At 45.7% G+C, this 19,636-nt stretch overlaps 1 protein-coding gene across 3 annotated transcripts in view; it reads left to right on the top strand.

Moving 5' to 3' along the window:
- The window catches only part of SMAD2 (SMAD family member 2), a 54,217-nt gene that overhangs the window by 14,193 nt on the left and 20,388 nt on the right, over nucleotides 1–19,636 (top strand). For 2 of the 3 annotated variants that reach the window (XM_066602584.1, XM_066602586.1), the window contains exons 2-3: nucleotides 2,059–2,322; nucleotides 17,019–17,108. In XM_066602584.1, coding sequence (XP_066458681.1) covers nucleotides 2,087–2,322; nucleotides 17,019–17,108 — 326 coding nt within the window. In that variant the 5' untranslated portion in view covers nucleotides 2,059–2,086. The remainder of the gene's footprint in view (nucleotides 1–2,058; nucleotides 2,323–17,018; nucleotides 17,109–19,636) is intronic. The other variant, XM_066602587.1, reaches the window with a different exon arrangement.

Consider the following 19,636-nt stretch of genomic DNA (forward strand, 5'->3'; position numbering starts at 1 on the left):
GATTGGCTGGAAACGGCACACGTGACGGGGCGGAGCTACGATGACGAAGCGGGACCAGCTCTCCGGCACGAGCGGCCCCATTCACAAGGCAGAAGACCGGACTGCGCAAGCGCGTCTAAAAACGCCAGAAGACAGCGAATTTAGACGGATCCATGGCGACGGGGACGCTAGCAACGGAGCAGGTAAGTGAATAACTTCTGTATGGCTCATATTTAATGCACGATGTATATTACAAAGTGCATTAATATGGCCATACAGAAGTGTATGACCCCACTTGCTGCCGCGAGACAACCCCTTTAAGTAGCGTGTACTATTAAGCCGATGACAGCGGCCTGTTAGACTCTGCGCTGGGAATTCCGCATGCATTGAAAAGGGCTAAATTGACGTGTGGATCCGCATCCAGTTTTTTCCATAGCTCCAGCGGACCCTTTTCTGCACAGTACTGTCAATACTTTTCTTAGAGGTTATATAAAGTTGCTACACTGCAGAGATCAGTTAGCTCAGATCACAGCTATTTAACCCCTTGCAATACAGACCATTGCATCGAAGTGATTTATCAGTGGGGGTGGGTTAGGTACTTAATATCTAAAATTATTGGCCCACCGATGGAAAAATTGTCAATGGGTTGCAATTGTATCCTGAGGCTAAGAATGCCTCCCCAGGTCTGCAGTGTATGAGAGATCTGCCCAAGACTGGACCGGTACCATGCCTGTCAGTTTTACACTGCAATATAGTATTTCATTGTATTGAAGAGATCTAGTGTCCGCACCGCTCGTTGTACGTGCAGAATTCGCAGGACAATGGAGCATGCTGCCATTTCTTTTTATCCGTGAGCGTAAGCCGCAATTGGTTTCCACTTGTGTTTTTGAAGAATCATTTTTGCATTGCATGCTATTGGTGCCATTTGCAGAATCTGGAGGTGGTCGCCCTTTCCGGATTCCGCAATTCAAATCAGCCTGTGTGCAGACTCCCTTAGGCTACAGGTGTAGCAGTTGGTAACTTGACTACAATAGTCAGGTCATCATAACGCCTTAATGTGTGCTGCATCTGTATGTACGCACGGCAGGAGTTCAGCTAAGGGCCCATTCACGTGTGTGTGTGTGTGTGTGTGTGTGTGTATATATATAATATATAATATATATATATATATATATATATATATATATATATATATATATATATATATATATATATAATATATTTTTTTTATTTTTTTTTCCAGATTCGGTTTCTTTTTAAAATTTTTCTTCTGCTCCCTGAATATGGACCGCACACAGAGCCATTGAATTTGGTATATTCAAAAATGCGTTTTTAATGTGGAAACCCCCGCACATGCGCAGCGGAATGATGTAACACTCGCAGTGAAAACTGCATTATTTTTTTTTTTATAGGCCGAAATTGCATACACCCACTTGAGCCCTAAAAGCTTGTATTTCTGCCACAGGCGTGCATGGCTGCAGTCATGGATTAGGCTCGTTAAGGGTATTTTCATGCATTGCAGAAATGCTGCTGGTTTTTCACAGTGGAAGATCCACATCACAATGTGCAGCATGCGTACATCAAAAACAATGTCAAAATCTGCATCATTAGTCTGGATTTTGACTCCTTTGTCTGTGTGCCTGACTTCAGCCTGCATTCACTGCAGGCACCTAAAGCGCAGCCCAGTCACCCAGCAATGCAGTTGAGCGCCCCCGCTGGTCGGGTGATGTGGAAGTGGGCTGCCTGTCACTGAGGGAAAGATGCCGGCGCTCAGTAAAGTTACAGTGTGCCTGCAGTGAGCTCTCAGTAGTCAGAAGTGAGAGGAGTGCCGTAATGCGCAGGCTGAAATCGCTGCAGATTTGCGGCTAAATCGGTTAGAAACAACGCTAATGGTGCAGATTGTGATGGGGACGTGGCCGAGCCTTAGATCTCAGCTGCAGATTAGCATTTTAGGATGCTGCGGCTCCGCATGTGGATAATTGGCTTCATACAGCGCGGCTGATCCGCATACGGATTTCGTGATGTGGAATCCGCATCAAGAACGGTCATGTCAATTCTTTTGTTTTTATTTTTTCCTAGGTCAGACTTGAGTTGAAACTGCAGCACTATGTCCTCCATACTGCCCTTTACACCTCCCGTTGTGAAACGTCTCCTGGGATGGAAGAAATCGGCAAGTGGCACCACAGGAGCCGGCGGCGGGGAGCAGAACGGTCAGGAAGAGAAGTGGTGTGAAAAAGCGGTGAAGAGCCTGGTGAAAAAGCTAAAAAAGACAGGCCAGCTGGACGAACTCGAGAAGGCAATCACAACGCAGAACTGCAATACCAAATGTGTCACAATCCCCAGGTATAACCTCCGGTCACCCTACATTATCTTGCTTTCGGGTGAGCGCGCCAATGTAGTGTTTGTTTAACCCCTTGGCAGAGCGTGGCTCAGACCAGTTTTCCTAACTTGTGTGACATCACTAACCTTTGACGTCGCAGGTTTGACAGAGTCTTGTGCTTTCCTCACACGTCTGTATGAGCGGTCTTGTAATCTGTAACAACGGGCTTTTTTGCTCTTGCTCCAAAAGGGTGTTTTTTAACAGCTGGAAAACTGTTTCTGCAGGATCTTAAACTAGCTACGATAATACACGGAGGCCGTCGGCTTATTAGCAGCTAGCGACGTCACTGAATTACTCATCCCGGTGACCTCACTACTTCCTGGTGGGCCGCAGAGGGGTTCTGCAACATAATGGCTATATTTGTCAAGCAGCTGAGTACTAATGTGTCCACACATTGGAGTCACTACGTTTTTGCAGTCCTTTTCTTCATATATTCTGTATTCTTTTATTATGAGAATTGACATTGGGTATCAGGATGACAACCTGGAATAATCTGCGCCTCAGTGGTTAATCTCTGATTAAGGCTGCCTGTCCATGGGCGATTTTTATGCATTGCATTCCCCGTAGCGATAATCCGGCCGCGGGGAACGTAATGAACGCTTTCCATAGCGTTGCTGCATGAAATTCATGCAGTTTCAATTTAGTTTTTTTTTTCCTTCACACTCACGGATGCAAGATTGCATATTTCCGCGAGCGGAAGAAAAATCGCAGCATGCTCATTTACCGCGAAAAAAAACGGCCTCCATTGATGTCAATGGAAGTGTCCAACCCACACCCCATATGTAATTAACATTGAAATACAAACCAATTAGAACTGTACTACGCACGACCACCAGTGAGCCTAGGCGGCCGTACGCAATACAGGTTAGTGCTGTACGCTGGGCCAGCGGCCGGGCTCACACCCAGAATCTTCTGCTGCCCTTAAATGCGGAATCCGATTTAGTCGTGTGAGCCCGGCCTAGCAGAAGCTGACAGCAGTCTCTGTCATCCATAAGATATGATGGCATCCCATATTCATTTTTATTTTTTTTTCTATTTATTGGGGGTCTCACTACCACCTAATCCAGGAATGGAATGGGCCCCCTATCCTCTTCACTGTTGCTTTACTGCGTGCCTCCACTTCTTTTCAGTGGCGTAGTGGAAATAGCCAAGCGGCAGACGCTAATGTCAGCCCCATTGAAGTGAATGGAGTGGCGTATGCTCTGCTAGTGCTCCTTTCATTCTGATGTCACTGCAAGCGGTGAAGCGACCCCTGCAGGAATGGGTAGAGAGGGACATGGGACCCCCATTCTTAGAATCTGTGAGGTCTCTAAAGAGACCACTACCAATCAGCAAATTATCCTGTAGATGGGGGGTAACTTGTGATTCTGGTACAGTCTTACTTATTTTGGGTAGGAAAGCGTTTTGTGGATTTCTTGGAATTACTCAACAAACACATAAAAATTAAGTTATGATTTTTATTAGCCATTTTTGGAAATTAAACGTGAGTTAATGTTGTGTTTTTTTTTACAGTATGCAGGAGAGGGGTCAGACGACGGACCTCTTCTGCATACTGTAATATACATATGTAGGGGAGAACTCAGACGGACCTCTCTCCTGCATAGTGGTAAACCTGTTTGCATGGAAACTTGAATGTTGGATGAGGTCAGACACTGGCTTGGAAAGGGTTAAAGGGATTCTCTGCACTTTTACTATTGATGACTTCTCAGGGTCTGCTGCGAGTTGAGATTGTGCTGTCAACATTGCAGTGTCCTTGTTTGATGCTATTGACCTCAGTGGTAGCTGTGCCTGCAGTACCAAACAGGGCGGCTTCAATAAGGGCAGAGCTATCTACTTCCAGCACTGACAGCAAGCCCAGTGATCAGCTGATGGGCGAGGATCCCAAGCGGCGGACACCCGTCGATCGGCTGTAGATGACCTATCCTGAGGATGGTAATCAATGGAGTTCTGGAGAACCTCTTTGAAAGCTCTCAGGGACTGAAATGCTGAATCCAGTGATGTGAGTCTTATACTTGCCTTCCCTGCTGTGTGCTGTCAAGGCTGTCACTGAATGCAGCGGGTGGACTACTTGACGTGTGCGTAGACTGAGAGGACTAGTTACCTCATTCTGTACGTATGCCATGTAGTCCGCCGGGGAGAGTTCAGCAGCTTTGACAGCACACAACAGGGGAGCTGCGGGGAAGGTAAGTGTAAGACTCGCATTGCCAGATTTAGCATTTCACCCTCTATGAGCCCATAACTTTAGAGTAGGGGGCTCATACGAGTTAGCAAAGTGCCTTTTTAAACTCACCGGGCACCTGTGGACTATAGTGGAATCTAACAGGTATGTCATGAAAATCTCACAACATATCGGATAAGTGGATGGCTGTGACAGCGTATGGAAGATGGATGCCACTGTGTGTGACATGTCTATTATGGGGTCCGTTTTAGTGGCTACATTTGTTTTGTTTTCGCTTTTTATACCAGAAGAAAACCCTATCCCCAAACGAAGTGGGATCTATGGATCTATTTGACATGGACATTGGGAATCACCCTAATGAATATGGTTAATGGATCACAGTGTAAAAGTGGCCGATATCTGATATTGCAGAATATCTCAGATGGTTTTCCTCCATATAATCACACCTTTCACATGAACGACTGAATAGATTTTGCCTTTTTTTTGCATCGTATGACTGTACACTGTGACTGTATAGCCAAATGTTGGGGAGAAATACATTCTTTAAAAAGCTTTTCCCATTAAAGTCCTTTTATTCTTGTATACATGATGGGAGATAAATGATTGTTGGGGGTCCAATCATTGGGGCCACACTTGGCAATCCTGAGACCGTTGCACCCAAACTTCCCATATGAATGGAATGGAGACGTGTATGCATGACAACTACTCAGTTCTGTGGGGCGGAGGAAGATTGCCAAGCGCATCCATCTCCATCTGTCCCATAGAAATCAGTGGAGTGGCGGGCAAATGTGCACTGGGAGTGTGCCAATCTTGGGCTCACCGGTGGTCTTAGCTGTTGGACCCCCAATGATTAGACGTAAATAGGAGATTGATATCCTTAGTGTGAAAACCCCTTTTAAGGCACCGTTGGCTCTCCCTTATTTCCCTCTAAACGAATTGATTATAAAAACCGGTTTGCATAGAATAATCAATAATTGGTAGGATTGCAGGGGAAATGTTAATTTCAGCATTCCCTTGCTATATTCTAAAAAGTGCACACTCTTAAAGCGACCCACCCGTCCTAGAGAAACAAAGATGGCCACGCTGCTTCTCTGACTACCTGATGTCCATAGCATTCATTGGTAGTCAGACACTACGCGCTGCTCTGATTGGCCAGCACCGCTCACATGAACAGGACTGGTTAATCAGTGCAGTTGTAGTGTCTTAGATTAATGATCTATTGTACAGTAAGCATCAGGTAGTCAAAGGTGGTGCGGCCATCTTTCTCCAGGCTCGGAGGGTCGCTTTAAATGCAATAAGCAGGCAGATGATGCTCTTCGCAGCATTTTCCTGTCTTTTCTACAATTTTTAATCCTTGTAGAACTTGCTACAAAACGTTCCCCCCCCCCCCCTTCCTGCAATAGTCCATGTCACTGAGGGAGATACGAGGTGACCTGCTTTTGAGGAGGAGAAGTTTATAAAGTTTACTTTGGCGATATTTCCTTGGTCAACACTTCAGTGGAACTTCAGAACGCCCCAATACTATTTGCTCACCTCGGCTGCATTTGGACCGACTGTCTGACGGCTCCGGCCGACTTGGGGAAGCATTACATTATATCACGGCAGAGGGTGTTCGCTTTAATTCTGTCAGTCTGATCTGCTCTCAGGCCATTTCACATTATTTGTCTCTTGACATCTGAACTTGGACGAAGAAGAGTTTGCTTGACCTTTTCCATGTAATTCCTTGATTGTCGTTCCATACCAAAGCAGATCTGACAAAGCGCTGTGAGCCGTGATCCTTCACTCTTTGGTTGTACACAATTACATTCTTTCCCATACAGCACAACCACATTCAGAACGTCTTGCACATAGGGGGTTCAACACTGCGGGTGGGCTAGTCCTAAGGCCGTATTTAAGCGCAGGTTCCATCCGATAGCGATATGGACAGAACTTGCACATGAAAAATACAATAATTTCAATGTTTATTTACATGAGCAATTTTTTTGATCAGACCGATGGTCTAAGATGAGAAAATTGCAGCATGTCCCATCTGGGGGCGATTCTGTTCCAGAATTGCCCTTTTTAGGTTTAAAAAAAAAAATGCATCACACTCTTATATGTAAGTGAGTTTTATGTGAGTGCGATACTATTTTTTCCGTCTTTCGTCGAAAAAATCGCTGCTTTGTCCAATACCTCACTCGCCTGTGTTATCCTTAGAGAGGCTTTCCCATGAAAGCAAGTCATCTCCTGTCCACGGGATGAAGGATAACTTGTTGATGATGTGGCGCCAACCCCATGATCCTGAGACGGGTGGTCCTATGCGTCCAGGAATGAAGAAAGTGGCGTTCACACGTGCGCTGCTACTCCATTCTTTTCAGGGGCACCGCTGGAGATGGACGAGTGAATGAACGCTGATTTCTCAGGCGGTCATATTATAATGAATGCTGGGGCAGTGCAGAGGACGACTGTCATTCTGTTTATTCCTGGATGCACCAGACTGCATGTCTTGGGGTTATGAGGGTCCTGGCGGTGGGAACCCCCCTCAATAGATGGAGGATAACTTCCTTCCCTTTTAAGACAGGTCTCAGTGAGTCTGGCTTGAGTACTGCGGTCCTTTTATCTGCTGTGCAGACAGTGCCACCCTCATCAATGTGGTTGTGCCTGGTACTGCAACTCAGGCACTTGGTGGTTGGGCTACAGCAGCATAATAATGAACTGGACTTTATTGGGTACTGCATAGCTCCAAGGGATGCTAACTTTTTACTGTATCATGCAACATGGGTATAGGGGGCGTACATGGGGCAGAGGTAGTGGTCGTCTTTATTCTGGAGTTGTTCAGTTTTTCGCTCAGATTCACATAAATTGAGTGGAGGAAAATTGCAGTATGCTCTATTTTGCTGCGGACTTCGCAAGGATGGCCTCCATTGAAGTCAATGGAGGCTGTCTGACCCGCGGCCCATATGCAATTAACATTGCAGATACCCGCGTCTTTGCCTACCGACAGCGCAGGAAATACGAATATTGAAAAAGAAAATCTGTACTGCACCTGATCGCCGGTGAGCCGCTGTGGTGAGACGCAATTCAGAAATCACAGGTATGCAGGGTCACTGTCCGACTTCACAGCAAGAACCCGCTGCAGGATCCCACATGCTGAATCCGACCCGGTCATGTGAAGCCGGCCTCAATAGGGTTTCCCCCAGCATAGGATCCGCCTAATATGAAGGCTCACAGCACTTCATATGTTAGTGGTATCTTGGCAGCTCCGTGCGCCTAGACAGACCTGTACCCTAAGTCCAACATGGTGGTTGTTTCTGGCATAAATGACACATAAATGTGCCATCCAGAGCGGTTATGTCCGCTCCCAACAAGCCTCGCCCACTCGTTACAAAAGAGGTGAGGGTGGCGCAAAAAGACAGTCACAAACTTTTGCCCAAATCCTCACTTGTGCAAACATGTGACTTTTATTGCAATAGTCAATGAGGCATGCTCTATTTCTCTGCATACCACGCAGTGTGGGCCCTATACACTTGTATAGGCAGCGCATGAATTGTTGTCCATATGCAGTATATTGCATATGGGTGGCATTTTCATACGCATCTCTGCTCTGAAACAGAGCGGGGAATTAATAAAAGGGTGCGGGGGGTGAAGCCTAATTCAGTAGTAAGCCGCGCAGACGTTCTCACTGCGTCGGACACAATCTGGCAGCGCGGCAACCGCTATGTGGGGCTGTTCCATAAGTTTCCTCCCCAAATGCTGAGTTCTGACAGATGAGAGGACAGTGATTTTGATTCCTTTTGTTACTCATACATAGCCATTCCAGTGTCTGCAGAGAAAGCCGTCTGTGGTTTGTACCATGGGCAGGAGTCGCTGGCTGTGGCTTCTGTCCGTGTAGCGATGCACCCCATTGCTGCCCTGTTGCTGCTTGCCTCCCGTGGCGTGCAGATGAGACCGCTCAGTGTGGTGTGGCTCTGGCATATATGTATGCGATGAGACCGCTCAGTGTGGTGTGGAGCTGCTCTGGCATATATGTATGCGATGAGACCGCTCAGTGTGGTGTGGAGTTGCTCTGGCATATATGTATGCGTGCTCTGGCAGATTGTTACTATGTTGCATGAAGCGTTTATCACAGGTTGCTGCTTTGTCTATGTATGAGGATGTCCTGAAGATCGGCTATTGGACTTCATGTATCTGTTCCTCTGTTCTGACAGGAGATAATCAGGTATTTGGTAGCATTTTATTCCTCTCTTCCCATTAAAAATGCATGCTTGGCGGCATGTATGTCAGAGGGAGGAATAGGTGTTGACATAACAAGCGTGTAGCTGACAGCCATTGAAGATCTATAGGCACCTTTAGGGTATGTTCACACACTGCAGAAATGATGTGGACTTTCCATAGTAGAATATTGACACACAAATCTGCATAATTTTGGTGCGGATTCACAGCTGATTTCACCCGTTCAGCAGGAGGGGTGACGTCTGCTGTGGATCTGCACCAAAATCCGTCTTTGCACCACTGGGTGTGTAGTTTGTTTTTTGACGCTAAAATGCTGCAAATTCTGGTGCAGAAGGCCTGCATTTCTGCTACGTGTGAGCGTACCCTTAAAGGGGATCTCTGGGACTAAATGGTAAGAGCCTAAATCGTATTAGGAGTTCAAAGGGTTGTATACTATTGATGGCCTATCCCTAGGATGGTCATCAATGGATACAGTAGCAGGGTCTGCTGCCTAGGTCCGACCCTGATCAGCTGTTCGTTAGGCCTGTGTGCTTATTTCTGCAGACAGTTTCTTTCCCGTTGCAGTGGCCAGGCTTGGTATTGCAGGTCATTCACTTCAATTGGACTTTGCCTGTAATACCAAACTTGGCCTCATGAATGGGAACATAATTGCCTGCTTCCTGCAGAAATTGGCGCTGCATAAGCACACTGGCCTGCATGATCAGTGGGGGGCAGTAGTTAGGCAGAGCCATTTTTCATGCTTGCATTTCTTAGTGACTAGTTTGGCAGATCGTATTGTGGGTCCGTTGACGTGCCATTTATCCGTTCCATGTTCCCTTCTACAGGATTCTATACTCACCGTGTTACTACTCGTGTACACAGGACATGTGTGGCTGGGACGCAGGAGGCTTGTACTACACATGCTCAGCCCATAGCTTACATTGTGTCTGTGCAACTTACTACTTTTATATAGTACAGGGGGCGGGTGAGGGGTACAAAGATGGCATTGGGAGGCGGAGTCACTGACTGCCAATGAAGGGTAATGGGGAGATGCCAACGCAATGCATTGTGGGAGCTATAGTCAACAAAGTAATAAATGAAGTGTTATGGGGGCTTTATGGAAGTATGGGGGCTTTATGGAAGTACGGGGGCGTTACTAGTACAGGTTTCTGTTTCTGGATGTATGCCTTCTGTGGCGGTTATACCAGGCAACATGTGTTCAAAGGGTGTTGTGACGTTTTTCGTCAAACTGCTCAATAACTGCCTTATTTGTGCCATTAAAAAAACTGAAGCAAACGAAGCATTCTGGGTTTTCAAAAAAAAAACAAAAACCCCAAAAACCCTAAATTGATCAGTTTTTTTTTTTTTTTCTTTTCCCCACCTCCGTTTTTCCCCTCCAAATGCTGCGCAAAGAGACTCAAACTCTAATGTGGGCGAGGAAGATGCCTAATTTGACCAGCTGAAGAGCGACCGGTTTAGATCCGTCGGACGTCTGAGCTGGAGATAATCTGATAAAAATATAATTTCACGTTGTTTGAGTCTAATTGCATCTGGCTCAACTCCTAAAAGCTGCAGTGTGTGACCGTCTCCTCGTGCGTCCTGCGTTGTGTAATCGCGTCTATTAAATTATCTCTTGTTTGCTCTGCGGCCTCTCAAATATTTGATACAAATACCAGAGGTCAGAAAACATGGAAAGTATTCTAAAGTTCCAGGGCTAAGTCACATTATCCCCGACTGTTTCGTCTTCGCCTGTAATCCGTCCCCTAAACACGACCTTTTCATTCATATGAAAGCAGTGACCTCACTGACAAAGACGTCCTCTATGGTCTTCCCACTCCTCTTCAAAGCACCGATGGCATAGAAGATCACATGATGGATCCTGTCCGCCCTTATGATTTCCTCCTCCTTCTTTTTAGAATGCGTAATATGTTTTATCCAGGGCAGCTTGATATTCCCCCACTGCTGATTCTGCCACCACGTCTGCTGGAAGCTTGTTCCAAGTATCTACTACTTTCAGTCAAACATTTCCTGAAGTTGTCTGATCTTCCCCCAACTAATCTCAGATTGTACCCCCTTTTTGTTCTCATGTTCCGGAACTGGATGACTCTCGCATGTTATGGGGGGCCTCCTAACGTTCTCCCAACAGATAATTCTCGGGCGGGGGGAAAACTGGATGTGTTGACTTTCAATATTCGTACTTTATGTTCCCCACGGAAATAAGTTGCCACTGAAGTTGTTTGACTACAACTTTCTCCACTTCCCTATTGAAAACACATGAACCTTTGGCCAGATGGACCACTCCTGTTTTGAGGGTGAGGGCTAATAGAGCTCTGCTGATTAACTGTTTTGGTCTAGAGCTATTGTAGGTGCCTGGGCATCGTTAGGCTTTGTTAATACTTAGGCAGGCTCCTTTGGCCTTAATAACATTGGATACTCATGACATACCTTCTACTAACGTCTGATAGACTTCAGCAAGTATTTCCCTTTATTCATCCTGCAAATGTCTGACAAGTTCTCTCAAAGAACACTGTTCATATTTCCTGACCTGACGTTCCAGTTCATCCCAAAGGTGTTCAGGTCGCCTGCAGCGTGACTCTTTTCAGTCCGCTCTGTGCATGTGCTCTCCCATTCATGTCTATGGGAGACTGCACACAGTAGACTGAAGAGTTGTGCTGCTGGCGCGTGTGGACTTGACGGGGATACAGCGCAGAAACGGGCCACAGCTCCCCAGACTCCTTATTTCCTGACCCCTTGAGCCACCTGACTTTATGGGCCTCAAAGGTTGCGTCAGGTTCTTTACCTATTGGCACAACACACCCAGGTACCTCCATCTGATGTGAAGATGGAGTAGTGTGATTCATCACTCATAGAACATTCTTCCATTGCTCAACTGTCCAATGATGACACTGCTTGTGCTATTGTAGACGGGCCAATGTATCTTCGTTTTAGAGAACTCGCCAGATGTTTGCAGTATGAATGGAGGGAAATACCAGCTGAAGTGGATCAGACGTTAATGGAAAATATGCCATGGAGAGGTTTTGATATCATTAGGGCCAAAGGAGCCCCACTAAGTAATACCATATGGAAATAAATACCACTATTGATGTTTGCTCTTTCAGTGCGACAATGGAAATGGCCTGAAATAGTCCAATAACCGAGAAGTAGAAGGGTGTATCCGGCTAGCAGTGCTCTCCGCGCCCGGACTCTGCGTATGGGTGGTAGATTCACACTCATACGGTCTATCCATTTACACCTTGTGATGCAGTTATTTCCCGGATCTTCTACTTGCTGATGTGGTAGTTTGCAGGTGTACTTGTTGTACTGTACAGGTCCTGTCCCATTGAATCCTCGCATGCCGTTTATTTCGGATGCCTACGTAATCCGAGCCGCTGGATATTGTTCATAACTTGCAAAGCAGATTATGCTTAAACCTGAGCTACATGGTAATAAGGGAGAAGACGTCCAGATAAGACCTTGCAGATTAAAGACACTGACATCAGACAGAGCGGCTTACGTCCTCCAGGCTGACAGCCCTTACTCATCACTTAATCGCTTCACTTTCTATAGGAGTGAACCACAAGTGAAAGGAGGCGCAGATTGACCAGACTTTGGTTTATGAAAGCGCTTCCTGTTTGTGAATTTGCCGTTAATGATTGTGCTAGAAGTAGTGTGTGTGTGTGTGTGTGTGTGTGTGTGTGTGTGTGTGTGTGTGTGTGTGTGTGTTTATGGCCGTTAGTGAATTTATGAATGTATCCGGTCGATAGAACTTCTGTATATTCACACACAGTGGAAAATCTTGCATCCAAATTCGTGTAAAAGGGTCTGAATCCACAGCATTGGTGCAGGTTGTCCACCCGCAGCAGACTTCGGGTGAAATCTGCTGTGGATCTGTGTCAAAATCCACGCATAATATGCTGTGGTCTTTGTGTGCTAAAATATGCAAGGTGTGACTGTACCCTACAGCTAGCCCATGGGCCGACAAAGGGCATCATAGCTTCAAGGTTCCTCTTACCTGGCATGATCCCAGCCACATAATGAGCAACAAGCTTGGCACTCATTAGTGTGGCCTTCACACGGCCGTTTCAGACAGTATGCAGGGACTCATGATTGTTCATTTCCCTTAGGCTAATTTCACACGGGCGAGTGGGTGATCACAGCCGATTATCGCGCTCGCCAATTGTGGGTTCCTTACAGATGCGAGGTGTTTATCTCAAAACCGCCTCACATCACTTTGGGGAAGCAGCGCTCCTCCGCCATGGCAGAGGATCAGAGTTTCTACCAACTGTTTTCAATGAGAAAATCTCACATTGCACCGTGTGCACCTTGCATGTGGTGTGCTGCTGCCGCCGGCGCCATTGAGAATAGGCGATGCAAGGGCACACCCAAAGATGTGATGCGGGAAACAAACAAAGCGCGGCACATCTTATTACACCACTCAAAATAACTTTAGTGTAGGACTCCATTTGTATTCATGTATCTCGCAACGCACAAATCTCACGTGGTTTTTTTTTTGGCCGCGTGAAAACGGCATTACAGTTTCATTGCATCCCCATAGTGACTGGCAGAAAGACGCATGAGACCCCCCCGTTCTTGAGATCGGTGGGCGCAAGTTATCATCTCTTCCTTAACGTGTGATGCTGGTGCACCCTTTTAAAGAGGAACTGCACTTTATAAAAAAAAAACACGTTTGACATACCAGAGCGACATGTCACAAGTTTAAATCCGTTAGGGTTCAGATGTCAAGACCCTCAATGATCGCTGAAGTGTAGAGAAGGTGCTCACCTGAGCGCTCTGCCCCTGCAGCTGTCATCTGTCCTTGTCTGCTCTTTTTTTTGGCACCTGAGGACGGATGCACGGAGGGCTACAGAAGTCGGTTTACATTTTTGACACCCGAGAAGAACAGAATGTTGACAGCCGAAGGGGCACAAAACTGCTTTTTCTCTCACTATTTCAGTGATCAGTGAGGGTCTCAGCACCTGGACCACCACTGATCAAAACTTGTGACATGTGGCTCTGACGTGTCAAGTTTCTTACAAGTGAAGTTGCCCTATAAGGCTTTCTTCATGTTGCGGCTTAGTGGATTTGAATCTGACCAAGGACGTCGTCTGCACAGGGTTTGTACGTCCTCGATGTGTTTCCTCCCACGCTTCACAAGCTACTGACTTGGCTTCTTATCAAATTAATGTTTTGAGAGCAAAATTGTCCCGTGAGCCTCGTTGGGGACGGTGATCGAAGTGAGAATGGGTGCAAAAAAGAAATGGTGGCTAGATGTGGCAGCAGTTACCAGCGGGTGTCTGGGTCCTGAGACCCCACTAACTGGAAGAGGGAAAGGGCGCAGCTTGCTTTATAGAAAAGTGTACAAACATGGGAAAGGAGGATTTCGGAATTTCAGTTGAATTTTATTGCTAGCTGCTTCTGTCCCTCCTGGAGATAACCCGCCGCCCCACAAAACACATGAACGTTCAGCTGAACTCGTGGGAGAGTTGGGAGAAATATCAATCAGCCAACAGATAAATGTCTGGTGGCCACCAAGCCTTAGCTATAGTCATCAGAAATAGATTTGGCACCCCTGCTGGTTGCTCTTTGATGGTGGCAGAGTGGCTGGTGTTTCTTACTGTAGTCTAATAAATGATGTCTGAGTATCTGGCTAGCCAGTAGGAGAAATAAATGAAGGTCGGGAGTAAGCAAGAGTTTGGATGCAGATTTAACTCATTTGAAAATTTGAAATCTGTGTTAAACAGTGTAAAGGCCCTTTTACATGCAAAGATAATCGCTTAAACAGCCGAACGACTGAATGAATTGACGACATTTTTGCATACAATTACACATACGATAATGGCTCTATTTCTCTCATTAAAGTAAACTTAAGACCCTTTTACACGCAACGACGATTGCTAAAGCGGCCGTACGACGGACCGAACTGACGACATTTTTGCATAAAATTGCAAGTACAGATACTGGCTTTTAATATTCTCAATTTCCTCATTAGCTAAAGTAAACTCAGTAGGAGTTGTTGGCTCAGGTGGGTGTGTGTTTATGCGAGGGATGATCTGGCCAGCAAGATTCCATTGTTTAGTCCAGTCATGCGGAAACAATGTACCCATTATGCATGCAAGGCAAGCACAATGAGTACATCTTTTGAGCTGTTAATGGATTTTATGTAGGCTAAAGACCAGGACAATTGAACAAATAGTGCATGACTGCCAACCTTTACACGTAACTAATATCGCTCACTTTTGGCCGTTTGAACGAGCGATAATCGTTGCGTCTAAAAGTGCCTTTAGTAGAACTAGTTGTTTGCTCAGGTGGACATGTGTTTATGCGAGGTATTATCTGGCCAGCAGGATTCTATTGTCTTCTCCCAGCAGAGTAAACCATGTACTCATTGCAAATGCAAGGAAAGCACAAGGAGTACATTTACTCCCCTCAAGTCGGCAAGCCGCTCAAAAGTCTGAACGGTTTTCGTTCAAATGGAGAGGATTTCGAACGGCCTGACAAGTGAACGAATCGAGCACGACTGCCCTCATTTATACCTAACAATTATCACTCACTTTTGGCCGTTTAAACGAATTTTGAGCAATAATTGCGTGTAAAAGGGCCTTAAGCCGACAAGCTGCGCAATTAAAATGTACAACGCAGATCAATTCGGATGCAGATTTATGTTACTTGCGGATGGAGGATTTCAGCCTCATTTGAAGTTGACATCCATGTAAAATAGTATAATTTTGTCAGCCAATTTCAGACTCAAATCCACCACAATGCCGTTTAATGTAATGGAGATGTCCTCTGGGAGGAAACCACGTTAGTTGGGGTGGATTGGATTTGCCCAATTGACTAGAAAAATCTGTGGCACAGAGGAGGCTACGACCGATACAAATACTCTGATCTCGTGGAGGGGCAGCAATGTCGTCTTGCCTAGAGACTGGTGTCTGTGATTATATACACCCGACATAACAAATTTCCGCTTTCTCTCTAGTTACTGACCTGAGGATGTATGTAGGTGTAGTTACTGATACTAAGTTCTGGGTTTGATATTGCAGGTTTTTAATAGTATATTGCCCCCGCCTGGTGCGCAGCTTGCTTACTGAAGATGCCCCCGTTCTGTACGCTGGTGACTCCTCACATGATCCTTTCTGCCCGGTGATGTCCCCTATACAGATCACATTGGGGAGAAGTACTGTCTATATGGAATATCATTGGTGACGGGTCAGGGCATGCAGCGGGCACAACACTGCTGCAGCCACTATAAGGAGACACTGGTGGGCAAAATGCTGGACAATGTAGTACTGCTCTAGACGTCTGCTAAAATACTAGAGGAGATGCTGAGCTCTCCAGTACACATTTACCATAAGGGGCCGCGTTGGCTTCCAGCAACGGAAAGTGAAAGCACTGTTGTGAACCAGCCTTTATGCATTGGGGTGCGTTCACACTGCTTTTTATTTTTTGTATGATTTTTGGGGTATGTTCACATGGTGTATTTTTGTGAAGATTCCAAAACGCGCTTGTAATGTGCTTTCTATTGATTTGTAATGGGAAATTGTGTGTGTGGTGTGTGGTTTTTTTTGTTTTGTTTTTTTTTAACGGGATTCTATCACCGGGTTCATGAAACTGAGCTTTGAGTTGCATATAGACCGGCCGCATTGGATTCTCCCTGCTCGCATCATGCAGACAGACGGCTTATTCTCCTTTTGTGTATAGGGAGCGCGCTGTCAATCTGCATGCTGCGGGTGAGGAGAAGCCTGCACGGCCCGCCCCCGTGCCTTGGAGCTCAGCCAATCACATAACCTGGTGACCGAATCCCTTTCAGTCCTCTTCAGTGATATGATGGGGTTTAGTCTACTGCGAATCTTTATAACCTATTGGTATTTGTACATTGTATTAAAATACCCTGTAAGGTCTGTGTCTCTACAGTCAACCAATCTAGTGCCTCCAACCGACCGTTCTGTGCCATTCCCATTATTACGTGACGCCATGACTTGTGTGTGTGTCATTCATGTTCCACTCACTTTCGGATGGGCGGGTTTGGTATCTCCATTGTGATCTCCATCCAGTCTCCGCTCCTCAGTGTTCAGCTTTAGTTTTTTATTTCCACATTGTCATAGCTTTTCCTTGCGATCACTTCTTCCATTTAACCCCTTCCTTTACACTAACGATGCCATTCTTTTGTATCTTTATATGTGAAGGAAGTGTTGTGTACATTCTCTCCATGTTTTGACCTCATGGTATATCAAAAGTGACCATGCCTTCCATTGTTCACATCAATTTTTGTTTTTTCAATTTATTGCACAGCACTTGCTCTGAAATTTGGGGACTGAGTACACCAAATACCATAGATCAGTGGGATACCACAGCCCTTTACAGCTTCTCTGAACAAACCAGGTGAATATTCTGCACTCTGTCGCATAGAGCTCTCTGGGAGGGGGGCGAGGGTCTAGAGACGTGTATCACAGGATGCTGCTGCTTCTGAAATTACAGATACATTCTGGATGTTTTTTATTTAACTTTTTTTTTTTTAAGTTTATTTATTTTTTTCCTTTTTTTGTGTTTTTTACTTTGATTTTATTAGCTGATGTTTTGACCAACGATATCTGCTTTTGGAGTGTATCTGTTGGTGGTCATGGCGGAAGTAGCCACGATGGCCAATTGTTGGGGAGCTGCCGACATCGTGAAGTTGCACTTCTACGATTTCGCTTTTCTCGTTTGGCCGTGGCGTCCCAAAATCGGATTCCCTTCCGACCGTGCTAGACAACACGTACATTTTAAAGCCTTTCACGTTTAGTTTACCTCATGTATTGCACAAATGGACCCCGAGTTTAGTCTTAGAGCTTTATTACTCATCATTCCACGGTTCTGTTGTCAGTCGTCTTGTATTGGGGAGCAAGTTCCACGCTTCACAGTACTAGATATTTATCGGTTTGTTTCAGGTGTTTTTTTTTTTGTTTTTGTTTTTTTATTTTTTTCTGTCCACCTTTGTTGTTTTTGTCCGTTTCATAACCCATTTACATCTGCATTTGTGTATGTACATATGCAGTTAGTCTTCATGGTCTGTTGTGCGAAAAGCAAGCTGGAGGGGGCTTTAAAGATGGTACGTTCACCGTTGAACATCATTTTAAAGTGCGAGGGTCTTTTTACATGGCTGGAGGCAAGTAGCGATCAACGACTTCTGCGCTCGTTGACCTGGCCTTCACACAGGCAGGCTTCGATCCTACTGAGAGGAGCCATGATCCCCTGTACTGTTTGATCGCTGTGGGCAGCACATCCCTCGTTCACACGGGGAGATATGCTGCTGCTAACGATGGTTTTTGATGCTGCATAAATAATGCAATCCTCTGACAAATGAGGATTTGCTCAATCGATGGGTTTTTAGTGGCACCGTCAGCATGTCTATGATTGGGCAAACAAAGGTTCCTACGAATGTCCTTGCCTGATTGTTGGACCGTGTAAAAGGCCCTTAAAGGGGTTGTCCACGGTTAGAAAAACATGCCTGCTTTCTTCCAAACAGTGCTACCCTTGTCCATAGGGTTGTGTGTGGTATTGCAGCTCATCTCCTTTGAAGTGAATGGAAGCCGAACTGCAATACCAGGGACGAATGGCGCTGTGTTTATTAGAAAACAGTCTAACCCTGAAGAACCCCATTAAGTCTACAATGTACTTAAATCGTTGAGTCACTTTGTAAATATACTGCGTTACTTGTACTGATCCAGAGTTACAGACTAGAATTCTACTCCAGAGCTGCACTCACAATTCTGCTGTACCGTGCTTGGTGTGTAAAAGTCCTCAAACAGTTTAGTTGACTGAATCTGCTGGCTCTCAATATGTATGGGGGTGGCTCAACCTTGAAAGTAGGATCTGGAATGTTGAATTTCAGCACCTTTCCATTTTGTTCCCTGGGAGATAAGCCACCAGAGCCTTCTAGCTGTAGCTTACCTCGCTAAACACATGAAAATTTCGCTGAGCCAAACGATCATTTGTCCAACACTGAAGATGTATAGGGGCCTTAAAGGCGTTGTACAGCCACTCTGTACTTTCTGGTTGCTGCTGACCAGGACCTGTGACTACTGCAGCCGATCACTGGCTATAAAGTCACTGTGGCCAGTGATTGGCCACAGCAGTCACATGGCCTGGTCAGCAGCAACCGGTAAGTACGGATTGGCTGTGAAGCAGTTTTGGGTAAGGGGAAAACCCCTTTTTAAAAACTGTTCATCCAGTTCAAATCGCCATAATCAGATGCTGAACAAGCAGGGGATGCTTACATCTCTGAAGCCAGAAGAGTTGTATGCGCACCTCTGGAGTATAATACAGGTGGTAACTCGGGATTAATTATGTATATAAAGTGCCTCCACTATTAACGTAGATTCATTAAGTAAAATGATGTTCAATAGCGGACAGGCTTTATATCGGGCCTCATACATGTTTGTTATGTAGACTGCTTTTATTTTGCCACTCTTCTCTTTTAATGCATCTCGCGGCTGATAGTGTCTGCTTTTATACTAGTCGGACTTGTGACAAGTGTAGGTAACCGTTAGTGTAGAACAGACAGGGGGCGCTATAGGTAGAGTCCTGATTTCCTCTTCAGGACGGTTCTGCTGTGCAGTATGCCACCTCCTGTAAACATTAGGATACATGTCCGTGTCTGGCTTCTACGGCTTTGCTTATGTTCTTCGCTCTTTCTTCCAGTGCTGATGCTGCCGTTTTTGTGTTTGCATGATGATCTAGCCTCCGTTTTTTGCTACAGCTTCTCTCTCCGCTTGGTTATAAACTCGATTGTATCCTTATTTTTTTGTTCTGTCTTTACTGATGTCCTTTTGCCAGGTGTATGTGCTATGTGTAAGTGGCGGGTACGTGACGCCTCTGTACCTCCTCGTCTCGGTGAATGCTGACCTAGCTCCTGCTTTCTCTGTGCTCTT

Source organism: Eleutherodactylus coqui, chromosome 5 (assembly GCF_035609145.1).
Source record: "Eleutherodactylus coqui strain aEleCoq1 chromosome 5, aEleCoq1.hap1, whole genome shotgun sequence".
NCBI classification, from domain to species: Eukaryota; Metazoa; Chordata; class Amphibia; order Anura; family Eleutherodactylidae; genus Eleutherodactylus; species Eleutherodactylus coqui.